General features: G+C 38.2%; 1 protein-coding gene across 3 annotated transcripts in view; it reads right to left on the minus strand.

Annotated features, from left to right (window-relative positions):
- Positions 1 to 4,381: 4,381 nt before the first annotated feature.
- LOC118921785 (zinc finger protein 177-like) overlaps positions 4,382 to 23,816 on the minus strand; it is a 35,709-nt gene continuing 16,274 nt past the window's right edge. For 2 of the 3 annotated variants that reach the window (XM_057490097.1, XM_057490096.1), the window contains exons 7-13: positions 17,031 to 17,215; positions 12,243 to 12,303; positions 8,752 to 8,834; positions 8,034 to 8,160; positions 7,516 to 7,608; positions 6,916 to 7,004; positions 4,382 to 6,405 (exon numbers count right to left, since the gene is read on the minus strand). In XM_057490097.1, the coding sequence (XP_057346080.1) occupies positions 5,293 to 6,405; positions 6,916 to 7,004; positions 7,516 to 7,608; positions 8,034 to 8,160; positions 8,752 to 8,834; positions 12,243 to 12,303; positions 17,031 to 17,215 (1,751 nt within the window). In that variant the 3' untranslated portion in view covers positions 4,382 to 5,292. Of the gene's footprint in view, positions 6,406 to 6,915; positions 7,005 to 7,515; positions 7,609 to 8,033; positions 8,161 to 8,751; positions 8,835 to 12,242; positions 12,304 to 15,238; positions 15,352 to 17,030; positions 17,216 to 23,816 lie in introns of those variants that run through there. The other variant, XM_036903836.2, reaches the window with a different exon arrangement.

The following is a 23,816-nucleotide window of genomic DNA, read 5'->3' on the forward strand; positions in this document are numbered from 1 at the left end:
GTATGTACTTATTGCCATTGCAGGCTTTAAGTTTGTGGTTACCAAAGGTTCAAGGTTAGCTTCTTTACTATCTTACTGTCTAACTTAATTAGCTTATTGAGCTATTATAAACACAGTCTGATGATTCTTTATTTCTCTCCCTTCTTATTTCTCCTCCTCCCTTCTTCATATGTTGGGTGTTTTGTTCTGTACTCTTTTTAGGAGTGCTCCCATCTAGAGCAGTCCCTGTAAGATGCCCTGTAGAGGTGGTTTGTGGGAGGCAAATTCCCTCAACTTTTGCTTGTCTGGGAATTGTTTAATCCCTCCTTCATAGTTAAATGATAATCGTGCTGGATACAGTATTCTTGGTTTGAGGCCCTTCTGTTTCATTGCATTAAGTATATCATGCCATTCTCTTCTGGCCTGTAAGGTTTCTGTTGAGAAGTCTGATGATAGCCTGATGGGTTTTCCTTTGTAGGTAACCTTTTTTTTTCTCTCTGGCTGCCTTTAATAATTTGTCCTTGTCTTTGATCTTTGCCATTTTAATTATTATGTGTATTGGTGTTGCCCTCCTTGGATCCCTTGTCATGGGATTTCTGTGTACCTCTGTGGTCTGAGTGGCCATTTCCTCCCCTAGTATGGGGAAGTTCTCAGAAATTATTTCTTGAAAGACACTTTCTACCCCTTTTTCTCTCTTCTTCTTCTGGTACCCCTATAATGTGGATATTTTTCCATTTTGATTGGTCACACAGTTCTCTTTTAAAATTCTTTCATTCCTGGAGATCCTTTTATCTCTCTCTGCATCAGCTTCTCTGCATTCCTGTTCTCTGTTTTCTAGTCCATTAATGGTCTCTTGCATCTCATCCATTCTGTTTTGAAGTCCTTCCAGAGACTGTTTTATTTCTGTATTCTCCCTCCTTAGTTCTTGCATATTTCTCTGCAAGTCCATCAGCATGATTATGACTTTTGTTTTGAATTCTTTTTCAGGAACACTGGTTAAATCTATCTCCCCAGGTTCATTCTCAGGGGAAGATGTAGCAGATGTCGAAGTTGTCTGGGTTAGTCTTGTCTGATCAAATTTTTTTGCGTTTTCATGTTGATAGGTGCAATGGTGAGCTATTGACTCATCTGTCAGCTGGGAGAGCCAAGACTTTCCACTTGGTCCTGGCCTTTCTTTACTGGGACAACTGCGACCCCTAGTGGCTTGTTTTGGGTAATTGCATGTAGACTGGGTCTCTGTATCTTGCTGGGCCAGTATGGAGGAAGTCTTCCTTTGCTGTGGGCGTGGCTAGCCTCAGGGCCGCTGCTCTGCTATGGTGGGGCCCCGGAGGGGTAATGGATGGGGGGCTGTTTGGCTGTTTACCTCCATGAGGGGTCTCAGAGCTGTTGCCCAGGGGGTTAGTGTGCCCGGAGTTCCCTGGAATTTCCAGCTGCTGGACTGTGACCCGGGATGCTTCTGTCCAGCTGTGGCATCCCTGTCCCTTTAAGACTTTCAAAAAGCACTCGCTTTTCTTTGTCACAGGAGTGCCAGCTTCGGGACCCGCTCAAAGGTCTTACTCTCCTGTTTCCCTAGTATTCAGGACCCCACGCATACACTGCGTGTGCGCTCTGGTCCGGATGGCTGGGGCTGGGTGTTTAGCAGTCCTGGGCTCCCTCTCCCTCCCCGCTCCGACTCCTCTCCTCCCACAGGGAGCTGGGGGGAGGGGCGCTTGGGTCCCGCCGGGCCGGGGCTTGTATCTTACCCCTTTCACCGGGCTCTGGTTTCTCGCAGGTGTGGATGTGGTCTGACTGTTGTCCTGTGTCTTCTGGTCTTTTAGGATTAGTTGTATTTGTTGTATTTTCAAAAATATATATGTTTTTGGAAGGAGATTCCCACTGTCCTACTCACGCCGCCATCTTGGCTCCACTCCTTGCTATTGTCTGTTTTTATATATCAGCAATCCTGGTGGTAAGAAGTGATTCTGATTTGCATTGTGATGATTCATGATGTTGGTGACTTACCTTTTCATGTAGTTTTTGGTCATTTGTATGTCTTTGGTGAAATGCCTGTTCATATTTTTGTCCATTCTAAAACTGGATTGTCTTTGTTGAGTTGTAAGACTTCTTTATATATTCTATATTCAAGTTCCTTTTCACATGTATGAACTGAAAATATTTCTTCCTATTCCAAGGGTTGTCTTTCACTCTTTTGATGCGTCCTTTGGAGTGTAAAAGCATTTAATGCTGATTAACCTTTGAAGTATAAAAGGTCTTAGTTTGATAAAAGTCTAACTCATCTACTTTTTTTCATTGGTTGCAATGTGCTTTTGGTATCACATCTAAGAAACTACTGCCAAGTCCAGTGTCATGAAACCTTTTGCACAAAATGCTTCTGTAAATTTTGTAGTTTTAGGTCTTAACAGTTGGTCTTTGATTAATTTTGTATATAGTGTAAGGCAAGTGATGGAAAACAGTAACATTCCACTATGTCATCCCATATGGTGGTTAGCAGTGCCATTCACATAGTGCAGAAACTCTTAGTGCTGTTTACTCAGTTAATCCCAAGGGATAGATCTACTTATTTTTTGAAAGAGGCAAAATTGAAGTGGAGAAGAGATAAGTACCTGTTTATGAATTGTTTATGTAGGAAGTTCAAACATTGATGGTCTGGTTTTAACATACATTGGGCCATATTAATTAAATGTCCATGTATTCATATTTTATCAAGAAAATTTGTAACTGCCAAAGACCTATCTTAAATTTATTTTTCATCATGTCATGGCATCTATATCTAAGATGGGATATTTTGGAGCAATAGGTGCAAGGACTATGGGAAATTTAGGCAAGGCTATAGTTTTAAGTGAGGTACACCTATTTCCATCTATTTTTGTTACCTTATTTTTATGGGGAAATAATATTTAAATTTACTGGGGTTCCCAGTATAACTATGATTTGAGCCCCAATATTGATTAGTCTATGAAACCTTGTCAGTTAGCTTAAGTTAAATTTAATTTAGAACTTATGCTGTAGAGGCAGAAAATCAGTGTTCTTTTTGATAAATCTTTTTAATGTTTTGTTATGTTACATATTATTACATATGTAAGGTATGTTTTTAGTATATAAATCTTAATGTTCATTTTGTTCAAATTATGCATCTTTGTTTTAATTTAGTTTTGTGTGTAGAATTTATTTATATAAAGGTATATTAAGTAGTATATTATGTATCTAATTCATACACCTTTTATTTTCTCCCCAATATCTAGGGGTTTTTATTTTTTAGATAGGTAAGCAAATGAAGACTAACTTTGTTTACTGGACCTGACAGTTATGTCCTTGGCACGTAAGATTTTAAAAGTCCTCCCCCCACTTTTTTTCATAGGAGGGGATTGCTTATAGCCACATAAAGCCCCTGCCTTTATTGTTTTATTTTTTTCCCCCTTTTGGTCCATTGTCTTACCCATTTTACTTACTTAGTAAGCTCCTGGTGGTCCGTAGTGCCCCTGCTGTGAGCAGTATACTCCCTTTCTAGACCATTCCTTTCAACCTCAGAGAGCAACATGGGGGAATCCTGATTTTGTAAGTTTTCAAGTAGATGCTGTTACATGTTGAAGGTAGTGGCACTCAAGAGAGCCCAAACACACTGACCAGACTTACAAACTGGTTTGAGTTGAGAAACCTACTGAGGTTTCTTATGGGGAGCAAGAAAATATTCTGAGCTTTTTCCCTTTTCATTAAACAATGAACCACTGGTCTCCATGGATGAGATCCCTCATATCCCATTAGGTTGAAGAAAAAATATCAACAGAAGTAAAGAAAGGAACAACAGAGAGATGTGAGGGCTGCTGGTGCCTCTGGCAGGCAAGTTTGCTGGGGATCTTCCGATCTTTGTCTCCCACAGGCAGCATCATGGCTGAGCAGATCCCTCATGTGTTAACGCAGTGCCCAGGAATTTCTGGTTGTTCTTACAAAGTGGTGGGGAGAAAACATTATCAGCTAGGTCAATAGCTGAGTCACTTTTACATCAACTGAATTAAAGAACATTTATTATTAGGAAAAAAAAGATGGGCATTATATTAAGAATGAAAGGACAATTTACCAGAAACATATAAAATTACCACATTCATACACATCATTATATTCTCATAATGAAACAAGAGAATTTGAAAAACAATCTGACTACCCATAGTGAGGCATGTTAACATCTCTCTCTCATAAAGGATAGATCAGGAGATGAGGTCTGTAATGATACAGATTTTAAAAAACACAATGGTATTATCTATCAGAGACAATGAGAATCTATTACACGTCACAGTTACAGGATACACATTGTTTTCAACCATCCTTAAAGGATTCATAGAACCTGATCAGCCACATGTATCAGTTGAATGAAATCTGTTGTAACAGAATCTTCCCACAAGAGTGGTTTAAATAATTTGGAATTTATTTTTCTCATGTTACATAAAGTCCAGAAATAAGCAGTCTAGAGTTGGCAGACTCAAATAACACTGTATGCTCCTTTTGTATAATCAGTGGTCTATGACAGTCATCCTCTTGGTCTATTATCCAGGAAAGAAGACGAGATAAGACAAGGGGTAAATGGTAAAGAGAAAATGCCAGAGATGCTTCCATTTCCATGAACTTCTTTAGAACCTATAAGCAGTGATCTCTGCCTATTTTTACTGGCCGGAATTGGGGGCTCATGGGCACTCATAGCTGCAAGGAAGGCTCGGAGATGAAACCTTAAAAGACTGTCCACACTGCCAACTTGAACACAACTATAGTTTTGTAACTTTTTGAAGGGAAGAGAAAAATGGATGTAGGAAGCATTTCTTGTATCTGACACATTAGACCACACAGCAAGTCTCCAACAATTTTGTTTGAATTTGTCATACAGAATCTGTATCATGAAGACCATGCATTCTGTGCATAATGCAATTATAGTTTTAACTAAAAGATAATATGCATAGTCTGCATATTAAAAAATGTATTTCTAAATAACCTATAGGTGCAAGACACCTCAATGAGAATTGGACAATATTTGTACTAAATTATAGTGAAAACATTATATATCAAAACCTTTATGATGTAGATCAGGGGCATTTAGAGTACTACATAACTTTTAATACTCTAATTTTTAATTAACTAATGAGCTGTTGCACTTTAAGGATGAAAACTCATTGATAAAGACAATTATAGAACTGTAGCGTTTATAAGGTTGGTCTCAGAATAACCTAGGTCAAGAACTGTGCCTGAAGTCTTTCTACATTGGTCTCAATAGGGTTTCTTTCCAGTGTGAGTTCTGGAAAGGACCACTTAAGGCTTTCCCGTGTCATTTCATCCATAGGGTTTCTGCCCAGTATGTATTCGCTTGTGCATTATGAGGTTAGTGCTGGTGCTAAATGCCTTTCCACACTGAATACATTTATAGGGCTTCTCTCCTGTGTGAGTTCTCAGATGTACTCTTAGGCAAGAGGAATTCCTGAAGGCCTTCCCACATTCTTTACATGCATAGGTTTTCTCTCCAGTGTGAGTTCTCTTGTGCACAATCAGGTAAGAGCCTGTGCTGAAGGATTTTCCGCACTGATTACATTCATAAGGCTTCTCTCCAGTGTGAGATCGTGTATGTTTCTTAAGGGATGACTGATCAATGAAGGCTTTCCCACAGTCACTGCATTCGTAGGGTTTCTCTCCAGTATGGGTTCTCATATGTTTCTGAAGGGATGAAGGAACGGTGAAAGCTTTGCCACATTCCTTACAGTCATAGGGTTTCTCCCCAGTGTGAGTTCTTTTGTGCACATTAAGATGTGAGCTCTGGCTAAAGGATTTTCCACAATGATTACACTGGTAAGGTCTCTCTCCAGTGTGAGATCTCATGTGTTTCTTAAGGGAAGACTGAAAAACGAAGGCCTTCCCACAGTTCCTGCATTCATAAGGTTTATCTCCAGTATGAGGTCTCACACATTTCTCAAGGGACAAGGGGCCAGTGAAAACTTTCCCAAGCTCATTACACTTGGCACTTTCCTCCACAGTACACATTTTTTTGGGGACACTAAGGGAAGACGTTTTTCCACAGTCACTGCCTTCACAGAGTCTCTTTCCAGGAGGTACTGGCTCATGTACTGAAAAGCAGGCATGTAAGCTGAAGGACATAAGACACTGTCTACAATCATAAGATTCCTTTCCCATGAGGGTTCTTAAGTGTTTCTGAAGGGATGACTCTTGACTGAAAGGTATGCCACAATCATCAAACTCAAAAGTTTTCTTTCCACTGTGATTACTCACATGACTCCTAAAAGTTGAAGGATGGTTGGAGCAGTTCCAATATTCTTTATTTTTGTACCATTTCTTTCCCTTGCAATACCTTGAACAAATAAGGTGACAGTTCTTCCTGAAGAATTTTCCACTGTGATCAAATTCCAAGGGCTTCTCACCAGGTTGAGGTGGTACCTGTTGAATAAGAAATAAGTGAAGACTAAAGACTTTCTCACTTTCATTACACCTAAGTGACTTCTTCTCCTTAGGAAGCACATTATGCTGACTCGACATCTTTGCTATTTTCAGTGCATGCATTTGATTTTTTTTGCTTTATTCTTCTAAATTGAGTAAGTTGAATGGTCTACTCAGGGCTCTACTGTATTTATTACTATAAAAGGGCCTCTTAAACATAGAGTTTTTCTAATAATGAATGAGAATGAATTATGTATTAAGTACTTAACAGAACCACATTTATATAAATGTTTACTTTGGTATTCTCTGCAAGGCAGAAAGTGTTGAGCTAGGTTTAGAGCTTTCTCTACCTTTATGAGATTTCTAAAATCTTTCCTGAGATTGCATTCTGGGAAGTAAATGCCCCTTGCCGCAACTGTCTCCATTTGTTTGGGTGCCACTGTTTTAACTCACTGAAATTCAGATTTCTCCTACTGTAAAAAACTAGGAGTCACTCCTAATGAGTCTTACCATTTTTATGTGATTAGAATTTTTTTCCTCAGGAACATTCTGCATAGGAATTGCATCTTTTGATTTAAGTTGTATATCCCAATCTGAAACTGAACAGGGAACATTTTTATAATATTTTTTGGGAGAAAAAGTAGGGATGAAAGAAAATGGGAGGCAGGAACCCATGAATTTATTTTAAAATAATGACATTAAATATAGAAAGAAAATGTGAAAGAGTAAATGCGACCACTGACCAGAAAAATTATTTTAGGTACTTGGCTCTGGGAGGAGATGCCAATGATAAGAACAAGCAATAAAAATGGGATTTTTTTTTTACTTAGAAAGGATTCTGGAGGTTGGAGAAAATAAGAGGGTATAATCTGGAAAGCAACGTAGGAAGAACTGAACAAAAGTATTCAAGGAAATGTAAAATTGGAAGAGAAATTCAAAGTTCCTTCTCTGAGACCAGATGAAAATATGGATAAACAGAGAGCCAGTGACAAAAGGAAGCTTACATAATGGCCTCAGCCTTCTTTTCCCATGCTGATGACACCCCAAGTGTATCACCCATCACTGGCTATGGCTGCTCCACGCAGCGACCCCTTTCTGCCTGGAGCTCACCTGTACAGGCACCTTGGAGAATTCCTCTCCATTCTGTCCTCAGTTCTTCCTGCTCCACCTCAGCAAACAGGCTGCTTCTGCAGAGATGATACCCTGCTCATGGGGAAAGACACTTAACTATGGAGGGTGGGAGTGGGACTGTGAAAGGGACAAGAAATCTAACAAAACTGATTCTGCTGCTTTGGTCTTAGAGGATTCTGATAGGCAAGTGCAACTTTGGGAGCAGCAAGACAATTAGACCAGAGCTTGTTCACGAGGGCCCTGAAACAAACACCCACAATCCTTGTCCCACATGGAACTCACCCTTGAAATCCAAGCCCAAAATCAGATATACACTAAATCTTCTAATAATAATGCATAGGAAATCAGTGCATTTTCAAAGGAAGCCACAAGATGGCTCCATAAGAGCAAGGACCATTCATTTTGTGTTTACCATGTGTTGCCATTCTTTTCAGATTCTGGAACAAAATATATGATGGAAAACTTATCTGCGACATGAAGAATGAGGCTGACCTTACCCATGGAGACCAGGTTCCTAAAGTTCTCCAGCATCACATCTCTGTACAGGATTTTCTGAGCAGGGTCCAGCAATGCCCATTCCTCCTGGGAGAAGTCCACCGCCACTTCCTCAAAGGTCACTGAGTTCTAAATAACCACACACATTCTGAGTCAGCCAAGGACAATCTCTAATGATGTACCAGAGGATGGTGGGTGGGGCTGCCAGGCCTGGGGAAGGAGACCCAGTGCACACAGGCTCAGATGTGTTTTAGAGGCCTCTCATAATCTGCCCCAACACTGTTTCCTCTTTTGCTCTCAAAGCCTGGACCATCTCATCTAGGCACACAGTTTTCTAAGACACAGTTGGCCTGATATTTCCCTAACGAGGTCGTATGGACTCTTCCAGTCCTGTTCATAGTCTGGTAAAGACTGAATGCACTATAGGATGAGAATAACACTTGGAAAATGAATGAACTATTTTCCTAGTGAAAAATCTCTCTTCCTTCATAGCATCCGGTAGAATATAGAACTAATATTCAACCTGGAAGACTATCTGAAAAAAAAAAAAATTAACAAATGTTGTAGGAACAAAAGACTTCTTAAGGCATTCTCTCTCCCATTCTAAGAAGCCCAGAACTGGGGTAGCCCACTGTGCTGTGAAGCTGTGGGTCACAGGCAAGAGAAGTGTCCTTTGGGAATAGCAATGGTTTTTTGGGAACAGAATAATTTCCTACATACCTGTGACCAGGTTGTCAGTAATTCTGCAGCCATTCCTCCTCTTCTGTGTCTCCCTCCTGGCCAGGAGTACTGAGAAAGCAGACCTAGAGAAGAAGAAAGAAGCCATGAGACTCCAGGCCTGACAGATATTCAATACTTAAGAGGCCTAGTAGCTTCTTCATACTAGCTTCAGAGTAATCACATACAAATACACATGCACATATACAGACACAGAGTACAGTTCACTATAAGACTACATTTCCTTTGTCCAGGATTAATTAGGAACTGGAAATACAGTATGTGCTCTAAAATTTTTTTTCCTAAACTGAGCCACCAAAAATGTCTAGAATCAGTAACAACCCAGGAGCAATGAGCGCCTCTAGTGCCAAAATGCTTCTGAATGCCATTTCCCCATGGAAGAAACCAGGGCTCACTTGGGAAATTAGCTGACTGCAGGCCTGAACGAGAAGTGTTCAAGAGCAGCCTGGAATATATTATACTGGAAAGCAAAAACCCAGCAAAGACTAATGTGGTTGTGTCAAAAAGACACAGAAGACAACTTAGAAGGGCTCCCACTGGCTGAGGATAGAATCATTTAATCAAGATTAATAACTGCAGTCCAGTGAAATATGACAAATGTAAAACAAAATCACAAGTTCATGATGATGCTGAAAAACCCTCACTGGTCACAATAGGAGTGGCCAGGATATCAACTTATTTTTCTGAAAATTCATAAAAGGAAAGAATCAAGCATGTATCTCCCTCTCCTTTACCAAATAGTTTTGATAAGGGGAAGCTCTGCAACCTCAGATCTTGAGTTGAATAACACCAAGTGTAAAAACACATTCTGAGACATCTAGGGTGAACTGAATGTAGACTGGGGATTAAGGTGAATTGGTAAAGAGCAAAGCAGCTGACACCCAGGAGATGCCCTGATACTATAAGCTGGGCCTGGGTGTTTGTTGTCCTGTTGAACATGAACAGTTTCACAGAACTGCTGATGTGGCCACTCTGAACACAGAGAAAACAGAAACATCTAAAACCACAAAACATCCCTTTTTCTGGCCAAAATAAACAATTGCTGCTTCTTCATCAATTACAGCTTGGCTCCTGGTGATACCCTGCTCATGGGGAAAGACACTTAACTGCGGGGGGTGGGTAAAGCTTGACTAAGACACCCCATCACAGAATTACCCTTGCTTCCTGACATCTAATTCAGAAACCCTGTCTTCAAAGCTAACATAAATCCAAATCCTTTAAGTCTGATACCCTCTGACTAAGAGGTCAAAAAGTTCACCGTGGTGTACATTTGGCATCACCACATGAGTAACAAGCCCAACTTGTTTAACTACAGGTGGGTCCCAACATGTTCAGCTGATGACCACTGAAAATACCAAGAAATAGTGTTAATTTTGCAAATGTGATAACAGTATTGTGAAAATGCTAAAAACTTCGTTAAAAGTTTATTTTTATTAATGGATCATCTCCTGAGTCTCTTTATCTGGAATAGTTCTCCCTTCCTCTTTTAGCCCCAAATTGGGTTAGGCAGTTTTATCCTCATGATGTCCTTTCTTTTCAGAGATACAACTTAAATTATGGGTGAAATGATATGATGTCTGGTATCTGTTTTAACATGCTCCAGAAAAATAAAACTGAATTTTAATAGTAAGCAAGGGGAAGAACAGGCATATTAACAATGACAAAATCATGGTAATCACTGAAGCTGGGTGATGGGTATATGGAGGCTTCATCATAGCACCCTCTACTCCTGAGTATGTTTGAAAACCTGCAATTACAAGTTGCAAAGAAACTTCCTTACAAAAAGGGATAGCAAACATGTTTGTGTCTAGACTTCAGCATCAGATATAGCAGAAAAAGAAAATCTTAGGTTTCTTTCCAAATTCCTGTTATTCATATAGTCCAAAAAAACCTCAAGAGAATAATTTCATTTAAAGAGGGTTGTAGGTGCATTTCTCCACTAATTGCAATTAGTGTGAGCAAATGGACCTATCTCTGAAAAACAACTTCAAGCCAGGCCTCAAAGAACACCCACATATACAGTTCTAAATAAATAAAAGGAAGTCAAGTTTAAAAGACTATAAAAGAATAATTACTCAGTGTACCATGAGTGAGAAGCACCCAAAACATCCAGGAAGCAGAACAATAAAACACATACAAACCACTTCAGATTTTAGACTCTTTATACAGAGAATAAAAAACTATATTTAACAGGCTTAAAGAAATTAAGAGAAACTTGGATGAATATGAAATAAGAGGCTATAAAGATGTTCAAGCAGTTTTAAAAACAAACATAATTTTTGGAAATGATTCATATACTTCCGGGAGCTAGAAACTCAATGCAAAGATTTATTGCCAGATTAGAACTCTGTTAGCAATGATTTGATGAGAAACTAGTTGGGAATTTCCTAGAATTATAAAGAACATTAACCTTTGGAGTATAGAAATACAGTAAATCCCAAGATGAATGAAAAAAAAAAAAAAAAGAAATCCACATCCAGATTCATTATAGTTTTTCTTCTTGGTGTTTGTTTTTCTCCCCCCAATAATCTTAAAAGCAGCCAGGGAAAAAACAGAAGTCACCTAAAAAAGGAAGAACAAACTGACCATTTCTCAAGAACAATGGATGCCAGAAGAAAGCAGGGTGATACCCTTAGTGTGCTGAGAAAAAAGTAAATATCAACCTAGAATCCTAAATCCAGTTCAAGTATCTTACTACAGTTTCAAGGGTGAATTTATGAAATCAAACCTAAATCTAGTCAAGCCTCCAGACTAACTACTGTTACTACGAAATAAACAAGTTAACAGAAAGCAGCGGCAATTGGCCAAATCTATAATGTAGGATATTTGAAGGACAAATAACTTGATATCTCTAGTAAGTGAATAGATTAAAAAAAAAGGGGGAAGAAGAGGAGATAGAACAGAAATTTAAGAGATATACATTAAGAAAACAGTGTGGGAGCCCTATTAGGATTCCAACTTGAACAAACCAACTGTAGAAAGATATTCTGGAGTTAATCAGAGAACTTCAGAGTTTCCCAGCTGGGAAAATGCTGTGGTGGTTATGTACCAGCTAGAGATGCATACTTGAAAGGATATGGTGTCTGGAATTTGCTGTAAAACAAAACCAAAACCAAAAGCCTTCTGAAATAAGAAAAAGCAGGTGAACAGGCTACAAGCATAGTCTAACACTATTATCTGCACCACATAATACAGAAGTCACTGGTCACATATGGCTATTGAGCCTTTGAAATGAGGTGAGCATTATTTAAGAAATTTAAAATTTAAATTTAAATAGCCACATACAGCTAGGTCAGGCCTAGATAATCCAAGACTGGTAAAATACGAGTAATCATCAAAGTTGAGCACTGCAGATTCAATATACTGTTCGCTCTACTTTTGTCTGTGCTTGAAAATTCCCATACAAAAATCTTAAAAATTTGAAAGGAGAGTAAAATAAAGACAATTTTAAGCAGAGACCTGAGAAAGCTTACCCATCCAATGACAATCACTACAGGAAATCCTCAGGATTCCAGGAAATAGGAACTTGTACACCTGAAATGTTAAGAAAACTAGAGTGAACAAAAATAAAACGGGTAAAACAACTAAGTGAACCTTGATTATATAAATTATTATTATTAATAACATCTAATTTGTGAGATAGAAAAGCAAGTTGGAATTCTAAAGCTGTATAATAAAAATACATATACTGGGAGAAAGGCGACTGCAATTTTAGGCTCCTTCTATTCTTTCAGTAGGGAATAAAGACAGTGATTAGCTTTTAACATCAAGTATGCATGAAAAAATTGGCAGGATAACCACTGAAGGAACTCACACAGTGCGTTTAACTCACAGTGTACGGAAAACAACATGGAGAAAAAACTGAGTTATTCCAAAGGTAAGAAAAACAGGCAGGGAAGAGAAACAAACAAAAGCAGGTAGAATGAAAAGCACTCTGGAAGATGGCAGACAGAGCTAAGCAACTTCGGCAATCACCACAAACGTGCCGGGCAATGGACTGACTCTGCCGTTTGAAAGCAAAGACTGCCATGCTGGATTAAGATGAATACCAGCTGTGTGCTTTCCTAAGATGAATCCAAAACCAAAACCACGCACAGACTGAATCTCAAACATGGAAACAATGTGCCTGGCACATATTAACCAGAACTTTCTTTTGGCTAACCTATTTTCACACACTTTAAGACAAGAGGCATTACAGAAGGCAACTACATTAGGATACAATATTCAATTAACCAGGAAGATATAAAGATTCTTTAGTTATATACACTAATTGCACAGCTTCAGAAATTTATAAACAGAAGCTCACAGAAGTAAAGTAGAAACAGATTGCCATCAGTGTAAGATTTTACCACATTCAGTAATGGATAGCTCAGAGGGAAATAAAGAGGATACACAGATTTGAGTAGTAAACTGAACAATCTTCATCTAAAACACTTACTGACAGTACACTCAATAAATGCAGAAAACACATTTTCTTTCAAGCACATGTGGAATGTTTACGAAAATTAGCCCTACTGCATCTTATGAAACTAGTCTTAAAACTTTCAAAGATTTTGCATACACATACATCCTCTGACCAAAATGAAATTAAGTTATATATTAATAAAAAGACAACTATTATGTTGAACTATAAGAAACTGCTATTTTTGTAGGTGAAAAAAGGTTCAATGTCAGCAATTTCACATGGTCAAATCTAATAGAAAAAAGCCACACATGTAGAGTTCAGAGAATATCACACTTATGAATAATTCCTGGGTAAAAGATATAAATTAAATTAGAAATTAGAAAATTGCAGAATACCATGGTTATTGATCAGTTCTAAGTCCCAGAACTTATAGGGTGTAACTAAAGTAGGCCTACAGAAAGAAGCTTCATATACTTAAACTGGGAAAAAAATTAAGTTAAAAATTTGTCTAAGTCTCCAACTTAAGAATTTAGAGGAAAGAAAATCTCAAAATAAATGAATAGGAGTTGAAAGAAAGAATACAATGAACAAAAAACAGGATCAATCAAGCAATAAAAATTGGTTCTTTGAAAATAAAAATGGGAAAAGGTCATGCAAGATTATTCAAGAAAAAAGGAAAAAGGCTCAAAGAAAGTGAAAAAGCAAAAAAGCCCTACAATGATATGTGCTTCAGAGATAAAATATTATCATTCATAAAGATATTATGGTAGCTTTGCCAGTCAAGCCCCAAACCCCCAGGAAATAGATCAATTCCTATAGAAATAAAACTTAACAAAAAATGATTCTGTAGAAATAACAAATAGTCTAAAATAATTACAAAAAATCAAGTAGATGATGTTTGCACAAGCACTTTGAATGTGATTAACGCCACTGAATTGTAGTTTTAAAAAATGGTTATAATGGGAAGCTTTATGTTATGTTTAGCCACAATAAAAAAATGTTAAAAAAATGAAATGATCTGGGCTATTGCTGGCCCCTTCAGAGAGGCTTCAGGTCTCTGCAGCCCTAGTAGAATCACTGCCTCCATATATTCCTTAAAACAAAAAACCCCCACAAAAACATAATGAAGAAGTAGGCATTTAAATTTCCCCCACAAAGGAAAAACCAGGCTCAGGGGTTCTGAAAGTCAGTTCTACCATTTAAAGAAGAGAGAATTCCAATCTGAATCAAAATCTTCCAGGGATTACTCATTTATGAAGACTCTAGTTACTTAAGACTATACTTCAGTGTATTTGGTCACATATTTGCATATTATTAAATATGAGTAGAGGTAGACTTAGCAAATCTGAAAGGCAGGAGTTATGTATTTGGAAGGTTTTATTATAAATTTACCTTTCATTAAAAACTCCAGAATTGTGCATGATCTAAAATGCCATGTTTGCATTTTGACTATTCTATTCAGTACCTTACACACTTACCACAGGCAGAAGGTGCTATTTTTAAAACAATTTCACTTATCCAGGGATTAGCTTAAGGGTTAAAAAAGAAGACTCTTCTTTAGATATGTAATATTGATATCAAACAAGGCACAACCATAAGAATACAAAATGATAGGCAAACCATTAATAAATAGATACAAATAATCAAAAGAAAATAAGTTCATGCCACATACTTAAGTAAATGAGAAAGATACTGTATCAGAACAAAGCTTATCCCAGGAATGCCAGAGAGGCATATTAGACAATAGGTTTCGTTAACAGATCAAAGGAGAAAACATTATTGAGATGATACAGTAAACCTCTTCGGTAATATTCAACATTACATCATGACTTAAAAATAATTTTAGCCAACCCTATTACAAAAAAAGCAATTAAAAAAATGGGCAAAAGATCTGAGTATTTTTCTAAAGGAAATAGAAATGGCCATTAAGAATATGAAAATATACTTATCACTAGCCACGAGTAAAACGCAAATCAGAACTATGATGAGCCACCACTTGACATGAATTTTGATGGTTGTAACCAAAAAATTAATTGGCGAGGAGATGGGAGAAATCGTACTCACAGTTGTGGAGAGGAAAGTATAATGGTGCAGCCACTCTGGAAAAAGTCAGGCAGCTCATCAGAAAGTTAAATATGAAGTTATGAGAACCAGCCGTTCCTTTCCTAGATACATACCTAATAAAAATGAAAACATAAGTCCACACAAAAACTTGGACATGATTGTTCATGGCAACATTATTTTTTAATAGCCAAGAAGTGGAAACAACCCAGCAAATGATGTGTGGATAACATGTGATGTTTCCATACAATGGAATATTATTTAGCTATAGAGAAAGGAATTATGTACTAATATATGCTACAGTGTAGGTGAACCTTGAAAACATTATGCTAAGTGAAAAAAGCCAGTCGCAAGTGTGAGAACACACTCACTGGTCCAAATTCAGTAAGTGGACACGGAGACAAAGAGAACAGTGGAGCGAGACTTTAATGATGATCTTGCAAGACCGGGAGTCTGGTGCCAATAATTTATCTCCTAGTGCCCTGGTTCCTTATTGGCTGAGTACTACAGGGTTCACATTCTTTCCCGGACGTAGCCTAAGCCAGTTATATTTTTCCTTTACATTTGTCTTAATCTTATTGGTAGGTTAAAAAAACTCAAACAGGTATCGCCAGGCCTTTACCAATTCTCCCCCACCCCCATCCCCACTCTCAGCCCGAGGAGCTTCCATCACGTGGCTCTTTGTTAATACCTTACTGTTAAAAATATTTAAAGATCCTAGTGGGAATAAATCACCTTTAGGTTTCATACTCTTTCCTAACAAGAGACCACATATTGTGTGATTCTACTTAGAAAATGACGAGAATGGAAATATCTATACAGACTAGTGGTTGCCTGGGTCTGGGGGTTGTGAGGCATGGGGAGTGACTTCTCATGAGTATGGGGTTTCTTTTTGGGGTGATAAGGTTCCAAAACTAGATTGCGGTGATGGCACAACTCTGGTAATAAACTAAAATCTACTGAATTATAATTTAAATGGACGAGTTACATGTGCATTATATCTCAATAAACCTGTTATTAAAAAGTCTAAACGAAAGAGAATAGAGGGGAATGTCTTTAACCTGAAAATGTATAAAAAAATGTAGAGCAATTTATTATTGACAAGATGAAGGCATTTGAGAAATGGAAAAAGACAAAAGTGGCCCCTTCCATTAAGTTTGGAAGTCTCAGCCACTGCAGTAAATTGGAACCAAGGGTAGGAGACGTAATAGATTGGAAGATTATATAAAGAATAAACCTGTCACTACTCATGGATGATATGACTGTTAGGTAAACATTCAGAAGAATCTGCAGGTAAATTATCTGAAAACTCAGAGGTCTTAGTTGGATACAAAATAAACACTCGGAGGGCTAAAAAGAGAACAAGCCCCATGGAAGGAAGGGGGCAGTTGGCATTATCTGGTAACATTACACATGACCCAGTAAGTTAGCCTTTAAAAACAGACCCTAGTCCAAAAGAAACGTGCACAAGCCACGGAGTGGGAACAACTCAGTAGTCCCAGGGGACCAGAATGCATCCGCATTACAGGAACTCTAAGCGGGGTGGGGATGTCCTCCAGGAACTACTGAGTATTCAAGATTACGTAGTTAATGGAGGGAAATAGAGGCGCAGGAAACAGCATTTTCTTGGGGAAAAATGAAATCCGATATGGGGAAAGGTATCAAGGATGGATTTGAAGGCTCCGCACCCACTCCCTGACCGTATCTCCTGCCCCGCCTGCCCCCACGAGCGGTCGCGGTCCAAGCCCTTGACCCCTCCCATCTCCACACGACCCTCCCCATCCGCGGACCGCACCTGGGATTCTGTCCAGCCGGGCGGATGGCCGATGAAATACAGCCCACGCGGCGGGAGGCAGCTCCGGAAGAGCCAACAACGCCCGCTTCCGGCCTCTGGCGGAGGGGCGTGACCGGAAGGTAGCCCTGGGGGCGTGGCCAGCGAGCCGCGGCTCAGAGCTGAAGCCAAGCGCAGGAAAGCTTTTCCTTGGTTTTGAGGAAGAAGAAACAAAAGCATGGGTAAAGTAACTGTTACGGGTAAAAGTATCTTTGACTCCAAGCAGTCTCCAACAAGGGAAAAAGTTGGCTCTCTAAACCGCACTGCTCACTCATTACGGATTCTCGTGTGGGTACACTGCCCCTCGCTCCTTCCTAACCAAAGGAAGTCCTCCAAAGATCAGAGATCTTTTCGTCCGGACTCCAATTTAAACAATATCCTGGTCTCTTAAAGCGAAAAAAAAAAAAAAAATTGACCTCAAAACTGAAAGCCAGACTAAATCTCAATAGGTTTTCTTCCATTTGAAACCTTCACATTTCTGGTTTCTGTATTTAATCAATAATTTTTCAAATTATTTTTAACATGATCAGGTTTTTTTTTATAAAAACGTTTCAACATTTATACAATATTAAAAACTGGTAAGATTGCAGCACGTATAGGGGTTAAGAGCAGAAACATACCTTGAATACAAATTCCCAGGGACTAAATCTGGAGGATTTGGAGTTCAAAACTAAAACCTCTATCCTCATTAAATGCTCATGTATACCTTTTAAGTATTTACCTTCTCTTGTCAAATGCTAAGATTTTTTTTGGCAATTGACAAACGAAGATTTAGTTCTTATTTCTGGTGACAGCAATAAATCTTTAATATTCTTGAGATTTCTGAAAACTAACATGTCTGGGATAATCTGACATTAAATCAACTGTACTGCTACAGGTATCAAAACAGCGGGGATAAATAAGCAACCCTTCACTTTTTCACTGAGTTATTGTGGTTCTGAATTTGAAGGATGATGATTACTTAAGCTATTTGATTGAAAAAAAAGGTCAATCTTATTCTGATTACTTCATGCTGACTCAATAGGTCTCGAGCCAGCAGTAGTGTTGTCAGGTTCACCTTGGGATCTGCAGAGTAAGTGGCTTAATAAAAACCATGTGCTTAATTACTGGCATGCTTATATTCTGAAATATTTGATGTCTAACAAAAGTGTACAATGATGTGTATGTGCAATCTGATGGATGCAACTTGCTGTATGACTTCCAGAACAAGACTGGGGAAAGAAATGGAAGGGAAATTGTCCATTCCAGCATCAGTTGCAAAACCATGGGCCAGTCTTTACTTCTGTCAGGGTCCAGCCTGGGACCACCCACCTGTCTCAGCTATTCACTTTTGCCAAAATGTGCCTTTCACATTCTTTACAATTTATTAGTTGGCCAGATTTTGAGAGCAAGGGCAGATTCAGTTCTGGCAGTTCTGGGTCAGCTTAAATACTGACAATGGGTTTGTGTGGAGACATCTACAGTCTCATTTGAACTGTGAGTTCTCTGCCCAAAGGAATATAATAATTCTGAAAATCTGGACACAAAGACACAAACCCAGAACAGCATAAATTAGCTATTAATTCTGGATGGGACCAGAATGCCTGGAACATCAGTAACTGGGGTTCCTCTGTTAGTTCCAAATATTGGATGGGTTAAAACCAAACACTGAGCTAGTATCTGTCAGAAATGGTGGGTATTTCATGTCACATAAATCATTAAGTAGGAGAGTAGTATCAGTGGCTCCCTCAAGAGAGTTGTAATGAAGATGAAGTGACAATCCATTGAATGCTTCATGTAAACAGTAGCAGAATAGGAAGAGGTCACTGATGAAATTTTGTAACTCCACAGTGCAACTCACCTTTAAGAACTTGGTTGAGTTTTGGTGAAGTATCAAAGAATATTCACAACTATCTGAAAATCCTTCTCCCCTTGTCTATTTTCCAAATAACAACAAAAAAATGCGATGTGATAATGAATCTCTTCTTGACCAAACTTTAGTCACTCTCCTGAAAATTCTCAGTTCCATCCGTACACTTCCTTATAAAATCCACTTTTAGCAAGAACTCTCAGTTTAGCAAGTTTCCCATCCTCTGTATTTGATCACTCATGGTATCTATTCAGCTCTTTCATCTTCCACATCCTGCAGGTAATTTCTGATCATCTGGCCTGTCTTCAGCAATAATCCTGTTACTCTGGTCAGCCAGAATCCCCCTTACCCAGATGCTTCCTCTTAATTTTCCATCACTAACCACCCTGCTCTTTGGTTATAAATTCTCACTTGCCCATGCTATATTTGGATTTGAGCTCAATCTCTTTCCCCCACTGCAAAATCCCGTTGCAGTGGCCCCTTAGCCCTACTCTGATGGTCCTGATGAAAGCCTGCCTTATGATCTGTAACATGTCATTAATTTTTTTTCTTGATGCTGGTTCCTTAAGCAACTACTGCTCCATAGGAATGACTGGAGTTCTGCCACCTGAATCATACTTGCTGTCTCAGAGTAGACCATATTTTCAACTGAGTGTTTTACAGATGTTATTCACCTTCCTCTCTGCCCACAGCTTGGGGGTTCGAAGGTCTCTATTCATTTTCTTAGACTTTTTAAAAGAGCACTTTTAGGTTCAGTGAAACTGCGAGGAAGGCAGAGATTTCTCATATACCCCTACCCCACAATGCCTCTCATTATCAACATCTCACCAGAATAGTGCATTTGTTACAACTGATGAGCCTGCAATGACACATCACAATCACCCAGTCCATTAGTGTTCACTCTAGGTGGTGTACATTCTACAGTTTGGACAAACATACAATGACATATCCACCATTATAGTGTAATACAGGGTATTTTCACTACCATAAAAATCGTCTGTGCCTTGCCTGGCCACCAGTTCATCACTCCCCCCGCCACCCTGCAACCACTCACACCATTTTCTCTTTTCCAGAATGTCAGAGTTGGAATCATACAGCATGTGACCTTTCCAGACTGGCTTCTTTCACTAAGTAGTATGTATTTAAGGTTCCTTCACGTCTTTTAATGGCCTATCTGGATATTCCTTTATCCATTCATCTCCTGAAGAATACCTTGGCTGCTTTCATGTTTTGGTAGTTATGAAGAGGCTGCTACCAACATTCGTATGTAAAATGAAACAAGGAACGTAAAAATCATGCATGTGCTGTTATGTGAGTGGACCTAAGTTTTCAACTTCTTTGGGCAGAACAACAAGCTGCATGAATACTGAATCATTTACTAAGAGTATATTTAATTTTTAAAGAAACTGCCAAACATTCCAAAGTGGCTGTACAATTTCGTATTTCCACCAGCAATGAATATGATTTTCACACGCTTCTTTGCCATCTATCTTCTTTGGTGAGATGTCTGTTAGGGTCTTTGGCCCATTTTTTTTTTTTTTTGTTATCATTAATCTACAATTACATGAAGAAGATTATGTTTCCTAGGCTCCCCCTTTCACCAAGTCCTCCCCACATACCCCTTCACAGTCACTGTCCATCTGCGTAGTAAGATGCTGTAAAATCACTACTTCTCTGCGTTGCACAGCCCTCCCCGTGCCCCCCACACACTATACATGCTAATCGTAATGCCCTTTCTTTTTCCCCGCCCTTATCCCTCCCTTCCCACCCGTCCTCCCCAGTCCTTCCCTTTGGTAACTATTAGTCCATTCTTGGGTTCTGTGATTCTGCTGCTGTTTTGTTCCTTCAGTTTTCTTTTGTTCTTATACTCCACATATCAGTGAAATCATTTGGTACTTGTCTTTCTCTGCCTGGCTTATTTCACTGAGCATAATACCCTCTAGCTCCATCCATGTTGTTGCGAATGGTAGGATCTGTTTTTTTCTTATGGCTGAGTAATATTCCATTGTGTATATGTACCACATCTTCTTTATCCATTCATCTACTGATGGACATTTAGGTTGCTTCCATTTCTTGGCTATTGTAAATAGTGCAGCGATAAACATGGGGGTGCATCTGTCTTTTTCAAAATGGAGTGCTGCATTCTTAGGGTAAATTCCTAGGAGTGGAATTCCTGGGTCAAATGGTATTTCTAGTTTGATTTGGCCCATTTTTAATCAGCTATTTATTTTCTTATTATTGAGTTTTAAGAGTTCTTTGTACGTTTTGGATAACAGTCCTTTATCAATCTATGCTTGTCTTCTCACTCTCTTGACAATATCTTGTAGAGCCAAAGTTTCTTAATTTTAATAAAGTCCAGTTTTTCAAACTTTTTATAAGGATTGTGCCTTAGGTGTTATATTTAAAAAGGTCTTGCCACACCTAAGGCCATCTAGGTTCTGCCATTCCCTCTAGCAGTATTAGAGTTGTGTATTTTCCACTTGGGTCTGTAACAAGTTTTGAGTTTCTGTGAAGAGTATAAAGTCTGTATCTAGATTCGTTCTTTTGCATGTGGATGCCCAGTTGTTCCAGCACCATTTATTGACAAGAATTCTCTCTATTCCATGGCCAGTGATCAGTTGACTATACTTATATGGGTCTATTTCTGAGCCCTGTTCTGTTCCATCAATCTATTCGTCTATTTCACCAATACCACACTGTCTTGATTAATGTAGCTTCACAGTTAGTCTCGAAGGCAGGTAGTGTCAGTCCTCCAACTTTGTCCTCTTTCAATATTATGTTGGCTATTCTGGATCTTTCTCTTCTCTATATAAACATTAGAATCAATTTGTCAATATCCACAAAATAAGTTGCTAGGATTTTGATTTGATTGGTCAAGTTGGGAAGATCTGACATCTTGACAATCTTGAATCTACACATGAACATTAATTATTTCTCCATTTAGTTCTTTGATTTCATTCATCAGTTTAATATTTTTCCTCATACAAATAGTGTACAAGTTTTGTTTTGCTAATGTAAATGGTATTGTTTTTGGTTTCAAACTCTGTTCATTCCTGGTATATAAGAAAATGATGGTTTCATGGATGTGTGTATCAAAGGTTAACCTGTACACTTAAAATACTTGCAGTACACTGCATGGCAATTACACCTCAATAAATCTATTAAGAACACCTAACTCAGTAACTCAGATCAGATTCTAAAAAAACAAGAAAAGTTATTTGAACATATTCTTTACCATAGATACATGGATGACAAGCACAACATGCTTGACATCATTAATCTTTAGAACTATGGGTCTAGTGTGAAAAAAGACACACAGAAAGCCAACTCATTTAAATAAAAATTTACTTGGTTTTCTTTTCCAGTATTAATTTTCTCATATGCAGCAAATCAAGATTTGTACTCCAAAACCTTCCCAAATCCTTTACATGTTTAGGTTTTGTTTCACAGTGTTTCTGTAGCAGGTTTTTCATAAAAAAAACAACTTAGTATTTATAAAATATATACATGAAATTTACTGAAAACATTGTTTCTGTATTCATTAGAATTTATCCCATGACTTTTTACATGTACAATAAATTAACATAGTCTTTTCCACATTCCTTACATTTATAATTTATAGTTCTTTAATGTTTCCTAATGACAAAGAATAATCAAAAGCTTTCCTATACCCTTTCCTTCATGGGATCTCTTATAGTATGTGCTTTCATACTTTCCCAATGTGGAGGATAAAAACTAAAAAAATACCTGCATTTTTTACATTCACAAGATTTTTCACACCTGTGAAACACAGCTGAGTATTAAAGTATAAGGCAGAACTAAAGGTTTCCCGCATTCCTTACAATAAGGTTACCTCCACTAACAATTAGTGCATGTTCAGTAAATGTGAGAAAGTACTGAAGGCTTTCCTACATTCTTTACAAGCAAGCAAGCATAAGCTTCTCTCCAGTATGAATTCATTAAGGCATGAAAAATTACTAAAGGTTTCCCCACATCCCCTTTATATATGACTTCTCCCCACTATGAGTTCTTACATGCTGAACAAAATACATGAATCAAGTAAAGCCTTTCCATATTCCTTACACTGATAAGGCCTCTCACCAGTGTGAGTTCTCATGTATACTCTAAGCCTGAAGAAATAGTGAAGGCACTCCCACCTATTTTATGTCCATATGGCTTCTCTCCAGTATGTGTTTTTTATGTTGACTAAGGTTTGAGGAGTATCTAAATGCTTTCCCATATTCCTTACCTTCAAAGGTCTTTCTACACTGTAAATCCTTAAACGCTGAAGAAACAAAAATTGGATAAAGCCTTTCCCAAACTGCTTAAAATTACAGGGTTTTACTACAGGGTGGGTTTGCAGATGACTTTTAAAGGAAAATCAATTACTAAGGGCTTTCCCACATTCCTTATACTGATAAGGCGTCTCACCAGTGTGAGTTCTCATATGTATAGCAAGGTGTGAGGGACTAGTAAAAGCTTTTCCATTCTTTGCATTCGTAAAGCTTTTCTCCAGTGAGTTCTTGTGTCTTAGAAGACCTGAAGACTCAGTGAAGGATTTCTCACATTCATTGAACTTACACAGTTTTCCTTCAGTGTGAACTTGCATGTGAGAATTAAGTTTTGAGAAACACACTCTTTGTTACACTCCTTACAGTGTTTCTATCTAGTATGAAATCTTATGTTTAACAAGATCTGGGGAATAAGGAAATGATTTCTCAAATTTTTTACATTCCAAGGGCATTAATCTCTGAGTTCTTAAATGCTGGGTGAGATATGAAGATCACGTACAGGTTTCTTTCAGTTTTTACATTCATTAGGTTTTATCTACTATGAGTTTGCACATATACAAAAATGCTTGCAGAATGAGGAAAAATTTTCCAAACTCCTTAAAAGCATAT

Source organism: Manis pentadactyla, chromosome 12, assembly GCF_030020395.1.
Source record: "Manis pentadactyla isolate mManPen7 chromosome 12, mManPen7.hap1, whole genome shotgun sequence".
In the NCBI taxonomy this organism is placed as follows: domain Eukaryota; kingdom Metazoa; phylum Chordata; class Mammalia; order Pholidota; family Manidae; genus Manis; species Manis pentadactyla.